Below are 17,901 nucleotides of genomic sequence, written 5' to 3' on the forward strand. Positions count from 1 at the left end.
TTTGATCTTTTGATCTTCACTTTATTTTCTCCAAAATTCTTCAACTTTTCTTGCAATTCTCTCTCTATTTTTTTTACATGTACCTCTCTTTTTTCACTCAAAACCTACATGCTTAAGCAGGGGCGCTCAACCTTAACCTTTATTGGCTAACGATAATAATTTTCCTGGATACATTTCAGGTTTAGGCTGCTAAACATATTGCATCCCTCAGGCTGAGCAGGGTCGTGTTTTTGTCCCATGATTTCACTGGAATAAGGAAGCCACAAATGCACTAGAACGTGTATAGGCTCAACTAAACATTTGGGTTTTCATGTAATTATCAACACAATTCTAACATGGAATCCTAATTTGCTTTTACCAAAGTTTCCTAAATTAGATCCTAGTAATTTTATGCATTTTTTTAAATTAAGCCTAAATTAGGATTCTAAATTGACTAATGTAATGTAACCAACCCCCTACCCCACACTTTAATCAAGCAATGTCCCCATTGCATGTTATGCATGAAAAAGAAAAACACAAAAGCAAAGAGGGAATTAGAACAAACTCCCCTGGGATAGTAGTTGCGAGGTTGATCTTCTTTATTTAAAGCTCCAGATTCAACTGAGTTTAGACATAGGAACAACTCATCCATGCCTTGGGTGTCAAACATCTCGTGTGGTACAGTCTTCATAAAAGCTCCAAATATAAGGGAAAAACTCTTGGAAATGCTCGGAAAATGATCTTCAATGAATAGAACCAATGCCCATATCAAATGTCATCAAATCTTCAGCTCAAAAGTAAGAAGAATGAGCGACTCGTCGAGTAAGTATGTAGGCTCGCCGAGTTGAAGCGTAAATGGCAGAAGAATCATGAATTTTCACATGGACTCGGCGAGTCCATAAAATGCACTCGGCGAGTAGACCGCTGTGTGACAAAAATTTTATTCTGCCCAAGTCTGTTGCTAATGTATGGGGGTTATATAAACCAATAATTTCCCTCATTTTTCTTCAAGGAATAAACACTCTATAACCGTTCTATCAATTGGACTCATAGCTTGACTAAAACTTCGTTTCCTCTCTCGCCTAGACTCGATTTCTCGCTTCGTCAGCCTTGACTCTAGACCCTCACATGCAATCCTAAGCTTCAAACTGAAAAGATCAAAACAACACACAAGTAATAGAAAAACGAAAACAAACATCAAAATTAAAATCCTAAATTACCCTAATAAACTAGAAGTTTAAAGAAAAAAAAAACTCTAATGACGGGTTGCCTCCCGCAAGAGCTTCTTTTTGTGCGAGTCTTTAGCTGGACTCCCAACTTAATAAACTTCTAATAAATTCGATGCCCATCTATCCATTGCATTAAATATTTTCTTTACACCAATCCTTAGTAAATAAACTAACTTAAACAGTGGCCAGTTGTCTAATTTAATTAAATTCACTAGATTAATTATTCGGGTTAATTTAGACTTGCAATAGTTAACTAATTTAGTCTTTTGGTTAACTTCTTGTTGATGGTCATCACACAAGCTCACACATGAATTTACTCAATTTTCTTATTAACTCTAGTTTCATGTTCATTAATCCTAGACATATGCCAAAGTGATCACATAGCATATGAGGTTAATCATTAAAAGATGTTCATGCTATTTAATTACCTTCCTATTAACAGAAAATTAATTATCATTCACACATAAGGTTCTTTAGCAAGCTAAAATAACAAAAATCACCAACTTTAAATTAATCCTACCAAGAATCAAACCATAGTATCAATTTCGTATCTCCAAACAGAAGTCTAAGAGTTTTAGCTCATAATTGAAGTAAATAACAGCAAACAAACAGATTCTAATTGTTTAACCATAATGACAAAACAAAAGATTAAGTAGAATGATGAAATTTGCCTCAAATCTCCTTCGGAATTGAATTCTAGCTTCTAACTTCGTCTTCTAGGGTGTTTCTGACTCTTTAATCGCAGCTGAACTCCTCTGAATCATTCCAGAATTCTTCTCCATCGTTCTGAGAAGTTATCTTTATATATACGAATCGACTCGTCGAGTCAGGTGCCGACTCGTCGAGTCCATCTCTCAGTCCCCGTATTGTGATAAGTCTCTGGGTTTCCGAGTCTTTATCTTCTCGAATCTTCGTGTGGACTCGCCGAGTAGGTGTTATTTTTAGTGTTTTTCTTCTTTGGTCCATTCTCGAGCTCTCAACCGCTTCTCCTGCTTCCTTTTGCTTCCGAGCTTCATTTTTGGACTAAAAACATAATTCAAACACTTTTAAGTACCTTTTGTCCATGAAATGCAATAATTTAGCTAATAAATGAATAAAAATCTACACTTGATATGAACTAAATATGCACATATCAGTAATGATTCTTAATTCTTAAGTTTAATTTTTCTTCAATGGTTGAACTTAGGGTTAGGGTTTGTTCATTAGATGAAAAATCGAATTTACTTCTTAAAAGTCCTGTAATAGCCTTGAAATGTTGATGCTTTATGCTTGTAAATGCTATGGAAGTAAACCCCATTATTCTTGTGGTTTGATTTGTACCCTGATTTTTCCCGATTATAGTTGTTGGGTACGAATTCACGACGTGAATCTTACAGGATTCACGACGTAAATCCTGGGCTGAGCAGTTTTCAGTTTCCTTAATTTCTAATTTGTTGGATTATTTCTTTTGGATATGTTTGTTGCTGTTTTTGCAGTAATGGCTCCCTGAAGAGAGACTCCCATTGGGGTGGCAAGTTTACACCCGTTTTACAATTTTCCCGCAACAATGTCCCTCGACATCTTAACCCGATGGAACAACAAGTTAGGGTGGCTTTACAACAGAGAAATTGAAGTTGCTCCAACAATTAATTGGACACGGTTGAGGGAAGTCGGGCTCGTAGACCGGATGTGCCCATTTTTGACAAAAATATTTATTGGAAATGGGTATTCGTTCACTTGTTCTGGATGGCGTAACCTGTTCCGGGTCCAAGAGCGGGTATATAAGGAATTTTGTGTTGAGTTTTTCTCAACAGTGACATTTCAGGAAACTGTCCAAGACCCACATTGGCCACAAGCTTTGGTATTCCGTTTGGGGGGTGAGTACCGGGAGTGCAACCTCGTTGAATTTGCTTGGAGAGTTGGACTATATGATCAACAAGAGGCAATGACTCCCGAATCTGGTATGTTTTTTAGCACGGCTGCTAGAGGATATACGGAGGGTGTCACTGGGTATACTTTCTGGCATAATATTGCGTCCGGAATGTTTAATTCTGGAGTGTCTCCCGAGAGAAGTATTCGGTCCCCGATCCATCGCTTACTCCACCGTTTCATCACATTCTCCATCAATCATAGGAGGCATGGAGATAAAGTGACAAAACAAAATTTATTCTTCTTATTGTGTATCTTACAGGCCGACGTGTGTTGCAATATTCCTTATTTTCTGGCATGTTTTCTGGCTGGGTCTGCAGCTAGTTCGCGCCCTGGGAGCCCCATTTGTGGAGGACAATTTATTACGCGTTTGGTTCGCTCGTATCATTTGGTTGTTCCAAGTATTATTCGTTCCATGACTTGTGTGGATGAGCATGAGTTTGGCATGGGGTATTTGGAGACTATGTGGGTTGTCAGAAACTCCGGGTCGCATTGGGGCATAGTACCTTCAGATGGTGAGGGTGATGAGGGTGATGACTAGCCGGCTGACCAACCTGAACCACAACCAAGGCCGAGGCGCAGGAACGTGAGAGGAAGAGGAGAAAGAGGACAGCCAATGCATCCACCCGCATCCATGGTGGGAGCACCTTTTGGGAGTGACATGGCTGGTTATTTTGACCAGTTATCTTTGAGTGTCAATTGGATTGGAGGTACTATGGAGAATGTTGTCCGACACCTTGGGGTGGAGCAGCCACCTCATTTGGGGTATCATTACCCGATTTGCCTGAGATGGACGGAGTATGGCGAACGTGGAGGCGATGGAGACGGGACTAGCGGAGCGAACCAGGATGAGGAGGATGATTGAGTGTTTGTTTATTTTTATTTTGTTTGGTTTGTTTTGGTTTTTTTTATTTTGTTTTCTTTTGTTTTATTTTGTTGGGACTGTAAAGATTTTCAAGATATTATGTTACTTTATTCTTCTTTGGTTGTTATTTCTCAGAAATTGCTAGGAGCGCCTAAAAAGGATATCGAGATATAAGTGCGTACGTGTTTAGCCGGGAGTGTTTAAAGTCAAGAGTCGAGACCCATATTTTAAAATAAGTGTGGGTGAGTCAAGAGAGTAGATAGTTAGCGAAAGAGTCAAAAACTGGTGAATTTAGAAGAGTCTTAATACATTAAGACATTGGGTGAATTTAGAAGAGTCTTATCTCACGTCGTGAATCAGTGTTCTTCACAAGTTCAAGGCCCTTGACATATTATTATTCCATGGGTTGATACCATTCTTCTTGTCATTATTATGAAGATTATTTTGGCTCATTTTCACTACCATACAATGTGGCGTATGCTTTCCCACATTGTTCGTTCTATTTTGGAGATTTCCACCACATTTGTAGAAGATTGAAGGCTCGATTTCATGTTTTGCCGGTACATTCCTTATCTCGCGTGTTCAAGATCCAAGTTTCTATTTCTCAGTGTCCATATTCAAGATGCACGTTTTCCACACTTTTGGAGATGTTTACGTCGCTATCCCAGGGGAGTCTGTTCCTTTTTCTCCCTTTTCTTAATTTTGATTTATCCTAGGCATACAATGAGGGCATTGTATGAAATAAGTGTGGGGTAGGGGGTAGAAAAATTAAATTGCTAGATAATGGTAAAATTTAAAATTTGAAAATTTGAAATTTTTAATAATCAAATCTAGTAATAATAATTTGAACTGGAATTGTTAGTGTCATATGGGATGATCCGATAAGAGTTCAAATGTTTAGTTGAGCCAATACACGTTATAGTGCATTTGTGGCATCCCTTATTTTAGTGAAATCATGGAACAAAAACATAACCCCGCTTGGTTTGAGGGATGCAATATGTTTAGCAGTCTAAACCTGAAATGTATCCAGGAAAGCTATGTCTTAACCAATAAAGGTTGAAGTTAAGCGCCCCTGCTTAAGCATGTAGGTTTTGAGTGAAAAAAGTGAGTTATACATGTAAAAAAAAAAGAGAAAGAAAAAAAAAAGAGAGAGAAATTACTGAAACGTAAAAATTCTTGAAGAATTTTGGAGCTATCAAAGTATGAAGATCAAAGATCAAAGTTCAAAGGAATCAAAAGTTGAAGATGCCAGAAATCATGAAAGAAGTGAATTCAAAGAAATCAATATTAAACTGTCAAAGAAGTGAAGAATTCAAGAGCTCCAAGTATTGGTATCTTAAAGTTGTAATTCTCTAGTTTATGTATGCTTGGGTAGCTTTACAAAAATACTTTGAGGTTAAGTAAGATTTCTGCGGATGGATTCGGAGGGTTGCATAAAATGAGCATTGTTCGAAAGAAGTGGGCGAGTGTTTATGAAGATTGTGAGTATTTAAAGTATGGGGGTACTTTAGGAAATTTTAGACACTAATGCAAGCGTTGAGGTCTTGGCATAATGGCTGAGCTGGAATTGGATTGTTCTATGTGATGTTAGTAATAAAAGGTTAAGTTTAAATTTGCTTGAGGGCAAGCAAAGCCCAAGTGTGGGGTATTTTGATATTGGCGTATTTATACCTATTTTTAGGCAATATTTAAGTATATTTTTGTATATAAGTTGGTAATTTGTTTAGAATAATGGTACTTATGGGTTTAAATGTTATTTGCAGCCAAAAAGAAGACATTTTGAAGAAAAGGGACTAAAAACGTTAAAGGAAGAAACTTTGGGAGTTAAAAGATTAAAGGACAAGAAAATCAAGAAAAAGTGTTTTCACGACGTGAGAACTGGAAGATTCACGACGTGAGCTTAAGTTCTAGAAGATATGTACGCGGGTGAAGGAATCCTTGCCGAGCACGGTTATCTTGTATTCACGACGTGAATATTTTATTGTTCACGACGTGAATTATTAAAATCAGGAAACTATATATATCTTTGACCATTATGAATTGAGGGGACTTTTGGCAGAAGAAAGAGATTCCAGAAGGCGAATTTCAGAGGAAAAAGAGATCTGGAAGTGGTTTTCAACACCAAAGAAGAGGAAGTTCATAATTTGCTTTATAAATTTGGTACACTTATCATGTGTTTGATTATAGCTTTTGACTGTTTAGCTGTTAATATGTCCAACTAAATCTAGCTACTTCTATTAGCTAGATGAAGTTAGAACTCATGGTTTGAATGCATTAGATTAGACTTTATTTGTTGGTTATATGCTTGTGTTGATTGATTTTACATAGCATGTTTAGTTAATGATTTAATTGCTTTAAATTCTTGTTCTGTGTAGTTAGTGAACACAAATCTGCATGAATATGAATACCCAATAACAAAGTGAACACTAGTTTATTAGAGCTAAGATCAAACCAATCTTAGATAAGTAATTGAATCATTGAATTAAGTTGTGTTAGAGAACTCATATTATGACTGTAATTGTGTTTTGATTAATCAATCTTCATAGCTCCAATCTTACTTAATAATAGATTCTGTGTTAACTATTATGTGACTATATATAGATTTACATGAATTGATTAATAGTTAGTAGGTTTAGAACTAAACTGCTAATACTTCTTAAATTGGTAACCAACGGTAATAGTCTTGACTAATGTATAGCCATTGAGTGAAAGTGGATTCGAACTAATAGAAGTATTTTGTTTATTGATTGAGTTTTGCTAAAGAATTAAGTTTATCTAAACTTGCAAAATTAGATACAAACCCTTTTAGCCTATTAATAATTAGATTAATTTAGTAGTGAATAAATAAATTAACAACATTGTTCCCTATGATCGACACCCAACTTACCCAAGCTATACTATAATCTGACTAGGTACACTGCCTATAAGTGCATAGTTAGTCTAAGTTTGTTAGGTTATAAATATTAAAATTAGTGGGTACTTTCGTGCACATCAGCCACACACTCATGTTTGTGGCCACAGACTCCTTTTGATGGAGTGTTTGGCCTATTTGCAACCCTAAATCTTAAACCAACCCATCCCTAATTCAAACTTTGGTTGTACTCAAGGCTTTAAATGCTTAAATGAGCCCTTAATCAGTGCTAGGAGTTAACAAAAATGAGTTTAACTTAGATTAACTGACTAGATGTACCGGGTAGAAGCTTTCGGGTTGTCACATAGTACGTTAAGCGTACGTGACGGATGTACAAACCCTAATTTCCGGACTTGAGGCCTATATAAGTATCCTTATCTCATTTAAGCCTCACCCTAATCAACCTCTTTCACCTTCAAACGTCTCTGAAAACCCTAATATCATTAGAGAGTGTGCTTTGAGAATAAGGAGTGCATTTATGTCCATTTTATTGTCCATTCAAGAAGAAGGAGTTGTCAAGCAAGCTTGGAGTGGCATTGGGCTTCAAGAATCTGTATCTAGTTCAACTTGAGGAGCTTCTGGAGGTATAAAGCTTTAATCTTGCCTTCTTATTCTTTAGATCTAGTTAGGGTTTTCTTTATGGTCCCTTTTGTTGGTTTTGGACCTTCTCTTGAGAGTTTAGCAACTTTAGAGGCTGAAATGGTTAGATCTGAGCCTTGTGAGCATGCTAGATGCATAAAGGTGTTATCTTGGAGAGTATATAGACTCCATGTAAGAGTTTGGAGCCTTAAATGAAGTCCTAATGCGAAGAATGAAATTTTTAAGTCCCATAGAGCATGCAAGGGCATAAATTTGCCAACTTTATGCCCTAGGATGTCTTGATGAGCTCATATCTGGTTTTAGACGATAGAACATCAAGTATTAAGCACTTAATGGAAGGAAGTGCTTAATCTGTTTGTACGCTGGGCGTAAATTAGTGTACTCCGCGCGTACTGCTTAGGGACTCAGTACGCTGCACGTACCAGGTTGGTACGCCAGCCGTACATACAATAGTTGGACCTGGACTTGTTTTGGGCCTTTAAGCTTTTGGGCCTCAATTAGTCATTGGGCCTGGTCACGTTTTGGAGTTAGTGGGCCAGTTTATTTGTTTTGGGCCATGGATGTTATGGTTGGGCTTTATTGGGCCATGAGGCCCATTAATGATTATGGATATGGACTTTGGGCCCATTAACTAAGGAAGACTTTTTGGGCCATTGTGAAAGGACTTGGGGATTTGGGTTCTCCACATAGATGGTGTTTGATCCTAACGTTGAGTAATGTTATTATTGTTCAACACGGGTGTTTATGGACTGGTGGGAGAGTAGCCTTCGTATTCTTCAGACAGAGGTAAGTCTCCTCACCATACCAATGGGTTAAAGGCACCAAGGCCGACCCTTTAGTTGTTATGTGATGTGTTAATTATTTATGTAATATGTGATATGCCAGTTATTTGTGACACTTGCATGAAAGACCTCGGGGGTTCCTGAGGCACCTAGGTTTAAGACCTTGGAGGGTTTCTAAGGCATCCTTGGTAAAGACCTCAGGGGGTTCCCGAGGCATTTGGGCTAAGACCTCGGGGGGTTCCTTAGGCACCTAGAGTAAGACCTTGGAGGGTTTCCAGGGCATCCTTGGGCTAAGACCTCGGGGGTTCCTGAGGCACCCAGAGTAAGACCCTGGAGGGTTTCCAAGGCATCCTTGGGCTAAGACCTCGGGAGGTTCCCGAGGTACCCAAAGTAAGACCCCAGAGGATTTTCGGGGCATCCATATATGTTGTATGCATGGCTTATGTGGTATATATAGCTTTTATAGCTAACATGATATGTGTGGGGTATGCTCTGGGGGACTCACTAAGCATTAGCTTACAGTTTGTGGATTTGATTCAGGTACATCCGAGCCCAAGGGCAATGCTTGATGGCACGGTGTACACTCTCTCAGGCGTTTTATGGGATACTCTGATGTTTTGAAATAAAAGTTGTAATTGATATGAGTTTTGAAAACAATTATATTTGGATTTCGTGATTTATGGAAATGTGTTTGGTTAATCAAAAATGAAAAAATTTCTTTTGAAAAATTGGGTCGTTACAGATAATTATAGACCCCTCGATGATGGGTGTTAACAATCAAATGTTTGGCCGAGTTGAGACTAAGTGATGCGATTTATAGGAATGATAGACTCTAAAATGAAAATTCCATATGAATATGTAAATGATTTGGATGAACACAAAGTTATAAATAAGATTTGTTTGCATTAGAGGATAAAGAGAACAATTCATTACAAAAGATTGTGTTGAACTATACGGTGTCAAAAACTCCACCCACTCTATTAACTAATGCTCCTGTATATGGGCGTCAGAGAAGCATTTGAAAGGAATCCTAAGTTGACAGTTGAAAATTGCAAAACTAAGATTAAATACATTCCAAATCAGAAAACAACTCAATTCGAAATTAAGAAAAGACACTAAACATTACAATCAGAAACGAACAATGCATACAACTAGACAACCAATTTCTGAAACCTAACAATCTCCCCCTTAGTGTCAAGTTATTATTGTGGTCTTTTCTTCATCGCTTCAAACACCTTCGAAATAGTATTCAATAAATTCGTCTGAATAACTATCCACAATTTTATCATATTCGAAACACACTTCAAATCTCCTTCATTACTAGACTTGTTCGCTTCAGCTTTTGCAAGGAAATGATTCAACGTAGCAGTTGAGAATAAATGTTTATCTCTTAGGAATATAACGTAGTGCTTCACTACTTCATTCTCTTTCATCTTGTAAGCCATCCCCTAAAGTTCTTTTTCAATAAATCCAGACCAAAATTTATCAATATCCTTAGGATGAGGAAATAGCTTCAAAATGGGATTCCGACTAAGAACCGTTGCTATTTCAACATCCATCTTTGTAATTTCAAGAATATAAGCCCGTATCGTTCTACTAAAAAATTAAAAGATAGGCTCATACTTCACAATGTCCTTTGCAATAATGTTGAACAGATAAATCCAATCATAAGGAATCATGAATGGAATACCAGCCAAAGAACCCCGTAAAAACCTTCAAACTGACATTTGCAAAACCATCACCACCCATAGGTTTTCCAACTTTCAATGCAACAATCCTCTCTAAGCTCCTTGATTCATATTATGGTTTTGAATTCTTCACGTAAAAGTTGAACAACTTCTTGTTTATCACTTTAATTTCTAGAGGATCTTTCATAATTGATTCAAAGCATCGAAACAAAAAGGCTTTAGCAGTAATTGAAAAAATCCAACTGACAATCCATTTCGTTCTTAACTGATAACGAAGTTTGAGGTTCCAACCAAAACAAATTTGGATTATCAATTGCTTATTTCTGAATCCAATCTACAGTTCAATCTGGAAACATAGCTTTCTTTTCAGCAAGAATTTCCTTAACATTATTCTCTTCAGCTTCAATTTTTACTTTTAAGGCATTCAAATCATCAAGATCTTTGTCACATATTTCTCTTTCTTTCAATTCTTTTCTAATAAATTGGGATTCAAATCGTTACCCTGATCCGAAATTGTGTTCACCTTTCGTTTCTTTGATCCATAAGATACATTACCCTTCCAACCAGTTTTTACTTCTTTGAGATTCTTCAACTTTTTTTTTTCAAAGTGTGTTTTTCGAGAACGAATTTTGCAACATTTGACTTAGCCATCTTTCCAGTTTCATAAGGATTTCGCAAATTGACCCCTGGAATCTCATTATTTTCATGTGGTAGCGAGTTGTATGATTACTGTTTGCATGTATTATGTGCCTACTTGATCCTGATTGTTTATATGTCGACATATGGTAGTAGTGGGTTGAGGCAGTTTGTAGACGGAGATACTCTGTGCGATCCGGCTGTAAGCCGTAGGCATGGAGGCTCGGGATGAGCGGTTGAGTTGACGGCAGACCAACAAATCCTCGGTATTCCATAACGAAGGTTGTGTGGACCTGATGCATGCTTGTATGTTTATCGTATGGGTATTCCATTACTCAATTGTTTATTGTTTTAGGTATTATCGGTCATCATGAGAATATGAAGGCGTGGCCGTACACATTCATCAACAACAATGAAAATTTAACGCTTTAATATAACTCTGATTTCAATAAATGTATTTGAATTAAATGGTTTTCTTTAAAATTGATTTATAAATGGGAAACTCTACTTAAATAGAATGAAAATTTTTTATTGTGACGTTACAGTATTCTATGTAGGTAAGGTAGTCCAAAAAAATATTTGAAATTTTTTAATATATATATATTTTAACGATCCTACGATTTGATTCTACCGAAAAACGATCCAATTAAGATCGAGATCGCTTTACCTATGTGGAATGGTAGGATTGTACGATCCTACAACTAGGATCAAGATTTTAACAACCATAATTTTGTTAAACAAAAAAAAAAAAAAAAAAAAAAAAAAAACCTATATGTGAGGTCGATGATGGATATGATCTTAGACAAATAGTAAAATACAATATTAGTTATAGAAGAAATTTTATTTTGTTTAACCATTAGACCGAATGAAATTATCAAAAACCGATTAAATTGATTTAGATGGTCATAGTTATATCAAAATTACTTAAAAATGCATTAAATCGAACCAAATAAACAAAATCTTGATTAAAATGAATGATGATACGAAGTTTGTATAAAAAAAATTATCAAAGTTCAAATTGAGCAACAACAAGATTTTCGAAGATGATTATGAAATTCATGATTATTTTTTGACATTTTTGTTAGTTTTTGATTATTTTTTGACATTTTTGTTAGTTTTTGATTATTTTTTGACAAATAATTTGTTGGATTAACCTTTGTCAAATTCTCTAATAATAATTAGACTTTTTAAAAAGAAATCTAATAATAAAAAACTTTTTACAATATCTGCAATAAAATAAAAATAAACTGCAAGGAGAATTTGCATCGTTTTATTTAATTTACCATAACCAGCTGACATTATTATTGTTGGAGGAAAATTAGAAAAATGAAAATGGGACCCGCAAAGATACGTTAGTGGGGTTTCGTAGCCGTGGCCTTGGGCGGTCAAACCGGAGTGGATGGTAGTTTGACCCACGCGTATACGACGGTCGTCCACGTGACTCGCGATTATTAAGTATTCCAGTTACTAGCGCGTGAATACACCACTCTCCCTTGAAGGTATGCAAAGACAAGAGACGCAATGTGTCCCCGCAATTTATGCAAGTGCAACAGACTTCTTTTCTTTATCCACCGACGCACACATGGCACGTGTGCACGTGACCATCTTATAATCTCCTGTTAACTTTTATAATGCTATAATTAATTAAAATAAAAATGTTCCTACAAGGATTTTTTTTATTAAAATACTAACATTTTATACGTTTTCAACTGTTATTAACATTCAATAAATTTATGGATAATGAAGTGATTTTCGGATTATCATTATCTTTTATTTCTAAAATATCAAACCAAACAAAAGTCAAATGCATAAGATCTTGAACATCCAATTAATAAAAAAGTAATTGATTACGTGTGATATATATATATATATATATATATATATATATATATATATATATATATATATATATATATATATATATATATATATATATATATATATATATAGGGTTAGGTTATTTTGTTTTTACTATCTATTGTGTGCATATATGACTGATTCTGGACCAATCATTTTAATTATTTTAAGAAAGTAATTAATGCATATTACATGTTGAAGATATAATAGGTATTAATTACATCTTCAGCATTTAATAAGCATTAATTACTTTCTTAAAATAACTAAAATGATTGGTCCAGAATCAATCATACAGGCACACAATAGATAGTGAAAACATTTGAACATAACACTCTCTCTCTCTCTCTCTCTCTCTCTCTATATATATATATATATATATATATATATATATATATATATATATATATATATATATATATATATATATATATATATATATATATATATATGGTAAAGTGAATATACCTAACAACCTTATATAAGTTTAGGTACCTAACTCCATAATACTACATCGGTTTATATCATGTTTACATTGTAATTGTCTAAGGTTCTTAAACTTCAACCCCATAACTTGATTACTTCAAAAATCTTTGGACTTTCACCAATATCTTTCTTTTACATCACGTCTTTCTATCGAATATCACCTGATGGGCTTCATATCATACCGCTACAAATGGAAGAATGTAGGAGATATATAATGATGAATTTCCAAACTTTTTTGAACTAAATCAAGTTTAGGGATGAAGTTTAAGAACCTTGGATGATTGCAATGAAAATTTAATGCAAAATGACGTAGTTTGATGAGGTTAGGTACCTAAGTTTATATAAGGTTGTTAGGTATATTCACTTTACCCATATATATATATATATATATATATATATATATATATATATATATATATATATATATATATATATATATATATATATATATATATATATATATATATATATATATATAACACATTGATTATGATTATTATATATGATTATGATTTAAGACCATATCTAATAAAATAACAATCCAAATCTAACCCTCAAAATCCTATCATGCCTTTGACCAGTAAAGATTCTATTTTGCCAAACCCTCAATGTCCTTAACAAACCTTCCACCATACCATTGAGGGGTGTGTTTGGTCATGGATTGTGACCTTGCTAACCTCATTTTCCCCTGTCCAAACAAACCCCAAATCACTACCATTTTAAGACCTCACTTGCCTCCCTTTTTGTTGTTGCAAAAGTTGGAATTTTCATGGTATATAAAACGGAAAAGCAAAAAAAAGAAAAGAAAAGTGATATATGAAATAAACCTAATACAGACAAATGACCTTTACTCATGTAAAAATAAAGTCTATGTGGTAAAGATTAAATGAACTTGTTTTTCAGATGAAATTTATTTATTACATGAAGTTAAAGTGTCAATCATTTAAAGATTTTCAAGATTTTGGTGGGTTAATCAATGGTTCTAACCCACAAAATAAATAAGTGGATTAGAGAGGAGTAGTTAAAGTTAAAAGGTAAACCAAACCCTAAACACTCACCGCCTTTCTTCTTCCCCTGGTAAAACCAAGCTCACAACCATGGCATAAAAAGCTCTACATAAGTAACGAACTCAAACACCTTCCATTTTTGGCCTCTTTTTAGTTCCTTTTTTTTGTTTGGATTGGTAGTGTTTAACATATGGGTATGAAGTCATGATGCACCATTGTTCTCCCCCTTCGCGAACCTTGAATAGTTGATCAAAGCTGCTACAAAAACCCTAAAAGTAACTAAAGAGAGAGGAGAGAGGAGAGAGAGAAAGATGGTGGGCTCAGGAACTACAGATAGAAACAAAGAAGCAGTTGGAATGATGGCTCTTCATGAAGCTTTACGAAGTGTTTGTTTTAATTCTGACTGGACTTACTCTGTTTTCTGGACCATTCGTCCTCGCCCGTAAATTTCTGTTTATATATGTCGTAAATCAAATCAACCCACTTGTATTCTTCATCTTTGCTGAAATGGGTGTTTTTTCCGCCATTTTTTCAGGCGAGTTAGAGGTGGTAATGGCTGTAAAGTTGGAGACGACATCGGTAGCCTGTAAGTCACTGTAAACTGTCTTCTAAAGCAGAGTATATTCGCTCATGAGATATGGTGCGATTATTTTCTGGTTTTTGTTTATCAGTTCGCCATGGTTTCTTGCAGGATGTTGATGTGGGAAGACGGGTTTTGCAGAGGAAGAATGGCGGACTGCTTAGAAGACATGGATGCAGGGGACGATCCTGTTAGAAAAGCTTTCAGCAAAATGTCAATTCAGTTGTATAATTATGGAGAAGGGTGGGTACTTGGTAGGTGTTTATTTTTAATTACTAGATTTATAATCTCTAATTAAGCTCAAAGATGAACAACAGAGTGTCAAAATAATGATTTATCATTAGGTTATTTTCCTGATCCTGGTTGATTTCTTGATCGATGTGCAGATTAATGGGGAAAGTTGCTTCTGATAAGTGTCACAAATGGGTATTCAAAGAACCTTCAGAATGTGATCAGAGCATCTCTAACTATTGGCAAAGCTCTTTTGACGCTGTATGTTTCTCAAGAACACACACTTTTACACCTTCAAACACACACACTGTACTGTTGCTTAATAATTAGATATTAAATTATAGATTTCTTTTAGTTTCCTACTTTCATGTTCTTGTAATCATTATCAATAATTGGACCTCATAAATTCCTGATTTTCAGCTTCCAACTGAATGGAATGAACAGTTTGAATCTGGAATCCAGGTGAAAATCTTTTATCATGATTTCGCAATTTGTTTCTTTTTAATCATTTCGATTTTCGATCATATCCTTTTGATTTCTGTTTTGTAGACTATAGCTGTAATACAAGCTGGCCATGGGCTTCTGCAACTTGGTTCTTGCAAGATTGTGAGTATCTTCTTCTCCTGTGATCCACCATTTTTGATCATCTTTAACCAATGAAAACCAATCTGTATGTGTTTATGTGTGATCAGGTACCTGAAGACCTTCATTTTGTGCTTCGAATGAGACATACCTTTGAATCACTTGGCTACCAATCTGGTTTCTATCTCTCCCAGTTATTTGCATCGACATCTTCAAATCCATTAAAGCAATCAACAGTCCCGATCCACTCACCACCAACCGCCGCCTTTAACTGGGCGGCGCAGAAGCCAATGCAATCGCCAAATTTCCAGAATCCTACAAGACTAGGGTTTGCGCCTAAAGACGAGACTCACATGTTCCTTCTTCCTCATTCATCTGAACCACAAATGGGAAATATGATGGGTTCTGATCATGTTGAAAGCGACATCAAATGGCCTAATGGGCTGTCGTTCTTTAATGCACTCACCGGAAGAAGTGATGACGCGAAGCTTTTATTCAATGCAGAAGAAGGACTCGGTGGTGGAAAGCAGCCAGACGGTGGCCAGAATTTGAATCATGATAAACATAATCCCGAGGCTGCTATGTACACCGATGTTATGGAGAATTTCTTGGAGTGATGTGTTTAGTAATCGTTGTTTTTCGTAATGTTTAGTAGTCGTTTTTAATCGTTTTTAGATGTTTATGTATCTCGTTTGGATTAACTTAGTCAAACTTTTTGATATAAACACTGAATCCACCATGAAATTAGCAAAATTAGAAGGAAAAAACATTGAAAATTGAGCAGTCTAAGGCTCCATAGCATGACAACGTTTGCATGTTGATACAACCCACCGGAAAAACTTCCGGCAATACCCTTTTTTCGGAGTGCATTTCTTCTTCTCCGGCGACCCAATTCTGTTCTCTTCACCTTTTCTTCTCTGGGAAGGCCGGCGGTTTAGCATCGGAACCGGCGCCATGAACTGCCACCTTTGAGCGGGAAGATGATGATAATTGTTACAGTAGCGAACAGGGCTCCGACTTCCTTTTTCAAGGAAGATCTTGCTTTTCACAGCAACTCCGGCGGAAGCGTCACTGGTGCTTGTTCTGGCGCTGCTGCAACTGCTACTGCTGCTGCTGGTTCGGCTGTTAGTACTGTTGCTCCGGGATGACACGAGCGAATCTTTACTACTACTAACGCTGCTGGTTCTTGAAAGGATGAAGCTTCTTGGCTGAATGGGAAAAGTGTGGAGGAGGAATTTGCCATTGGAGAACAAATGGTCTGCTAATTCGGAATCTAATTCCATGTCTGGTGATATCGCCGGAAAAGTGAAGTTGTCGCCGGAGGAATTGCTTTTATGCCGGGGATGATTCTCCATGGTGGTTTAATGTTTATGCATTGGGATGAACAGATTCACAAAACATATATATGATCGGAAAGTTCTTGAATTGAGGGAATGGGACCAATTAGGTCTGTTGTTTTCCCCTAAAGGGAAGGTCATCTGGGGTCGTATGTTTTGCCACATTCATAAAGCTTCAACGTGGCCAACTCCTTAGATTTTGTGATCAAAATGTGACTTCTTTCTAAAAGATACAAAAGATCATAATTGGGAATTAACAATTTTTTTACCCTTTCTTCATAGATGAATTGATAGTTATAATTAATAATGATGGATTCAGATCTTGAAACTTTGTTGCGTAACATTATTATAAGAAAAGGTTATGATAATTGACAAACACCCAACTTCAAACCTAAGGATGGGATGTCATCCTGAATATCGTTATGAAGTTTCTAGTTATGCATGTCAAAACAATATCCATGTTCTTAAACAAGTTGTAGTTATCCATGCGAACACAGTTAAAACCTTGAACAACAAATTTCCATTAAGAGAATTGGAGAAAGAAAATTTTAGCTGATTCGTATATAACAATTTTTCTCCATCACAATAATTTATGTTTTAAAATGTTGTATTATACAACTATATAATGCATGAATTGTTGTGTATGGCAAAAAAATGTTGTATACGAATCACTTCCTTGAAAAACTAGTAGGATTTGGGATCATTAGTTGATTGATTATGAAATGTCAAGTAAATGATGAATGCCACAAAGTCCATATGAGAGTAATGAAAAAGAAAAAGAACCATTATAGTTTTAAAATACGTTTATATCAAATTCCACATAATTACATAAAGAAAAAAAAAGGACAAAAGCATAGTTCAAAAGGATAATGCAAGTTGGATGGATGGCCACATTTTAATGGCCTCTGTTGGGCTCCCACAAGACCAAGTAATGATGAGTGCAACTTAACTTTTCCAAGTTGTCACCAAGAAAAAGCTATAATTCCATAACATTCTTACTGACTATATATAACATATCAAAGATATCGATGTCAAGTTGTTTAAAGTTTTCTTTTGATTTATTTACTCAAACAGTATCAAAATCTTTCATTAGGACTATATATAAGTTATAACCTATCAAGGATATCGACAGATATCGGCGTCATGTTGTTTAAAGTTTTCTTTTGATTTATTTAATCAAACACAGTATCAAAATCTTTCATTAGGAAAATACAAGTAAAATAACA

General features: G+C 35.6%; 2 protein-coding genes across 2 annotated transcripts; one reads left to right on the forward strand and one right to left on the reverse strand.

Moving 5' to 3' along the window:
- The first annotated feature begins 13,967 nt into the window (after window positions 1-13,967).
- On the forward strand, window positions 13,968-16,121 carry LOC111910177 (protein RICE SALT SENSITIVE 3). The gene is made up of 7 exons (XM_023905952.3): window positions 13,968-14,387; window positions 14,481-14,531; window positions 14,637-14,768; window positions 14,912-15,017; window positions 15,177-15,218; window positions 15,306-15,362; window positions 15,449-16,121. The coding sequence occupies exons 1-7, from the start codon at window positions 14,257-14,259 to the stop codon at window positions 15,953-15,955; spliced, it is 1,026 nt and encodes a 341-aa protein (XP_023761720.1). The 5' UTR covers window positions 13,968-14,256; the 3' UTR covers window positions 15,956-16,121.
- Window positions 16,122-16,123: 2 nt separating this feature from the next.
- Window positions 16,124-16,693, reverse strand: LOC111910157 (uncharacterized). The gene has a single exon (XM_023905933.1). It carries the CDS (start codon window positions 16,691-16,693, stop codon window positions 16,124-16,126), a length of 570 nt encoding a protein of 189 aa, XP_023761701.1.
- Window positions 16,694-17,901: the final 1,208 nt, after the last annotated feature.

This window comes from Lactuca sativa, chromosome 5 (genome assembly GCF_002870075.4).
Source record: "Lactuca sativa cultivar Salinas chromosome 5, Lsat_Salinas_v11, whole genome shotgun sequence".
Taxonomy (NCBI): Eukaryota; Viridiplantae; Streptophyta; class Magnoliopsida; order Asterales; family Asteraceae; genus Lactuca; species Lactuca sativa.

Coding starts and splice junctions, on each gene's coding strand:
- LOC111910177 (XM_023905952.3), top strand. CDS start 14,257: ATGGTGGGCTCAGGAACTACAGATAGAAACAAAGAAGCAGTTGGAATG. Junction 14,532..14,636: donor GGAGACGACATCGGTAGCCT/GTAAGTCACTGT, acceptor GGTTTCTTGCAG/GATGTTGATGTGGGAAGACG. Junction 15,219..15,305: donor AGTTTGAATCTGGAATCCAG/GTGAAAATCTTT, acceptor TCTGTTTTGTAG/ACTATAGCTGTAATACAAGC.
- LOC111910157 (XM_023905933.1), bottom strand. CDS start 16,693: ATGGAGAATCATCCCCGGCATAAAAGCAATTCCTCCGGCGACAACTTC.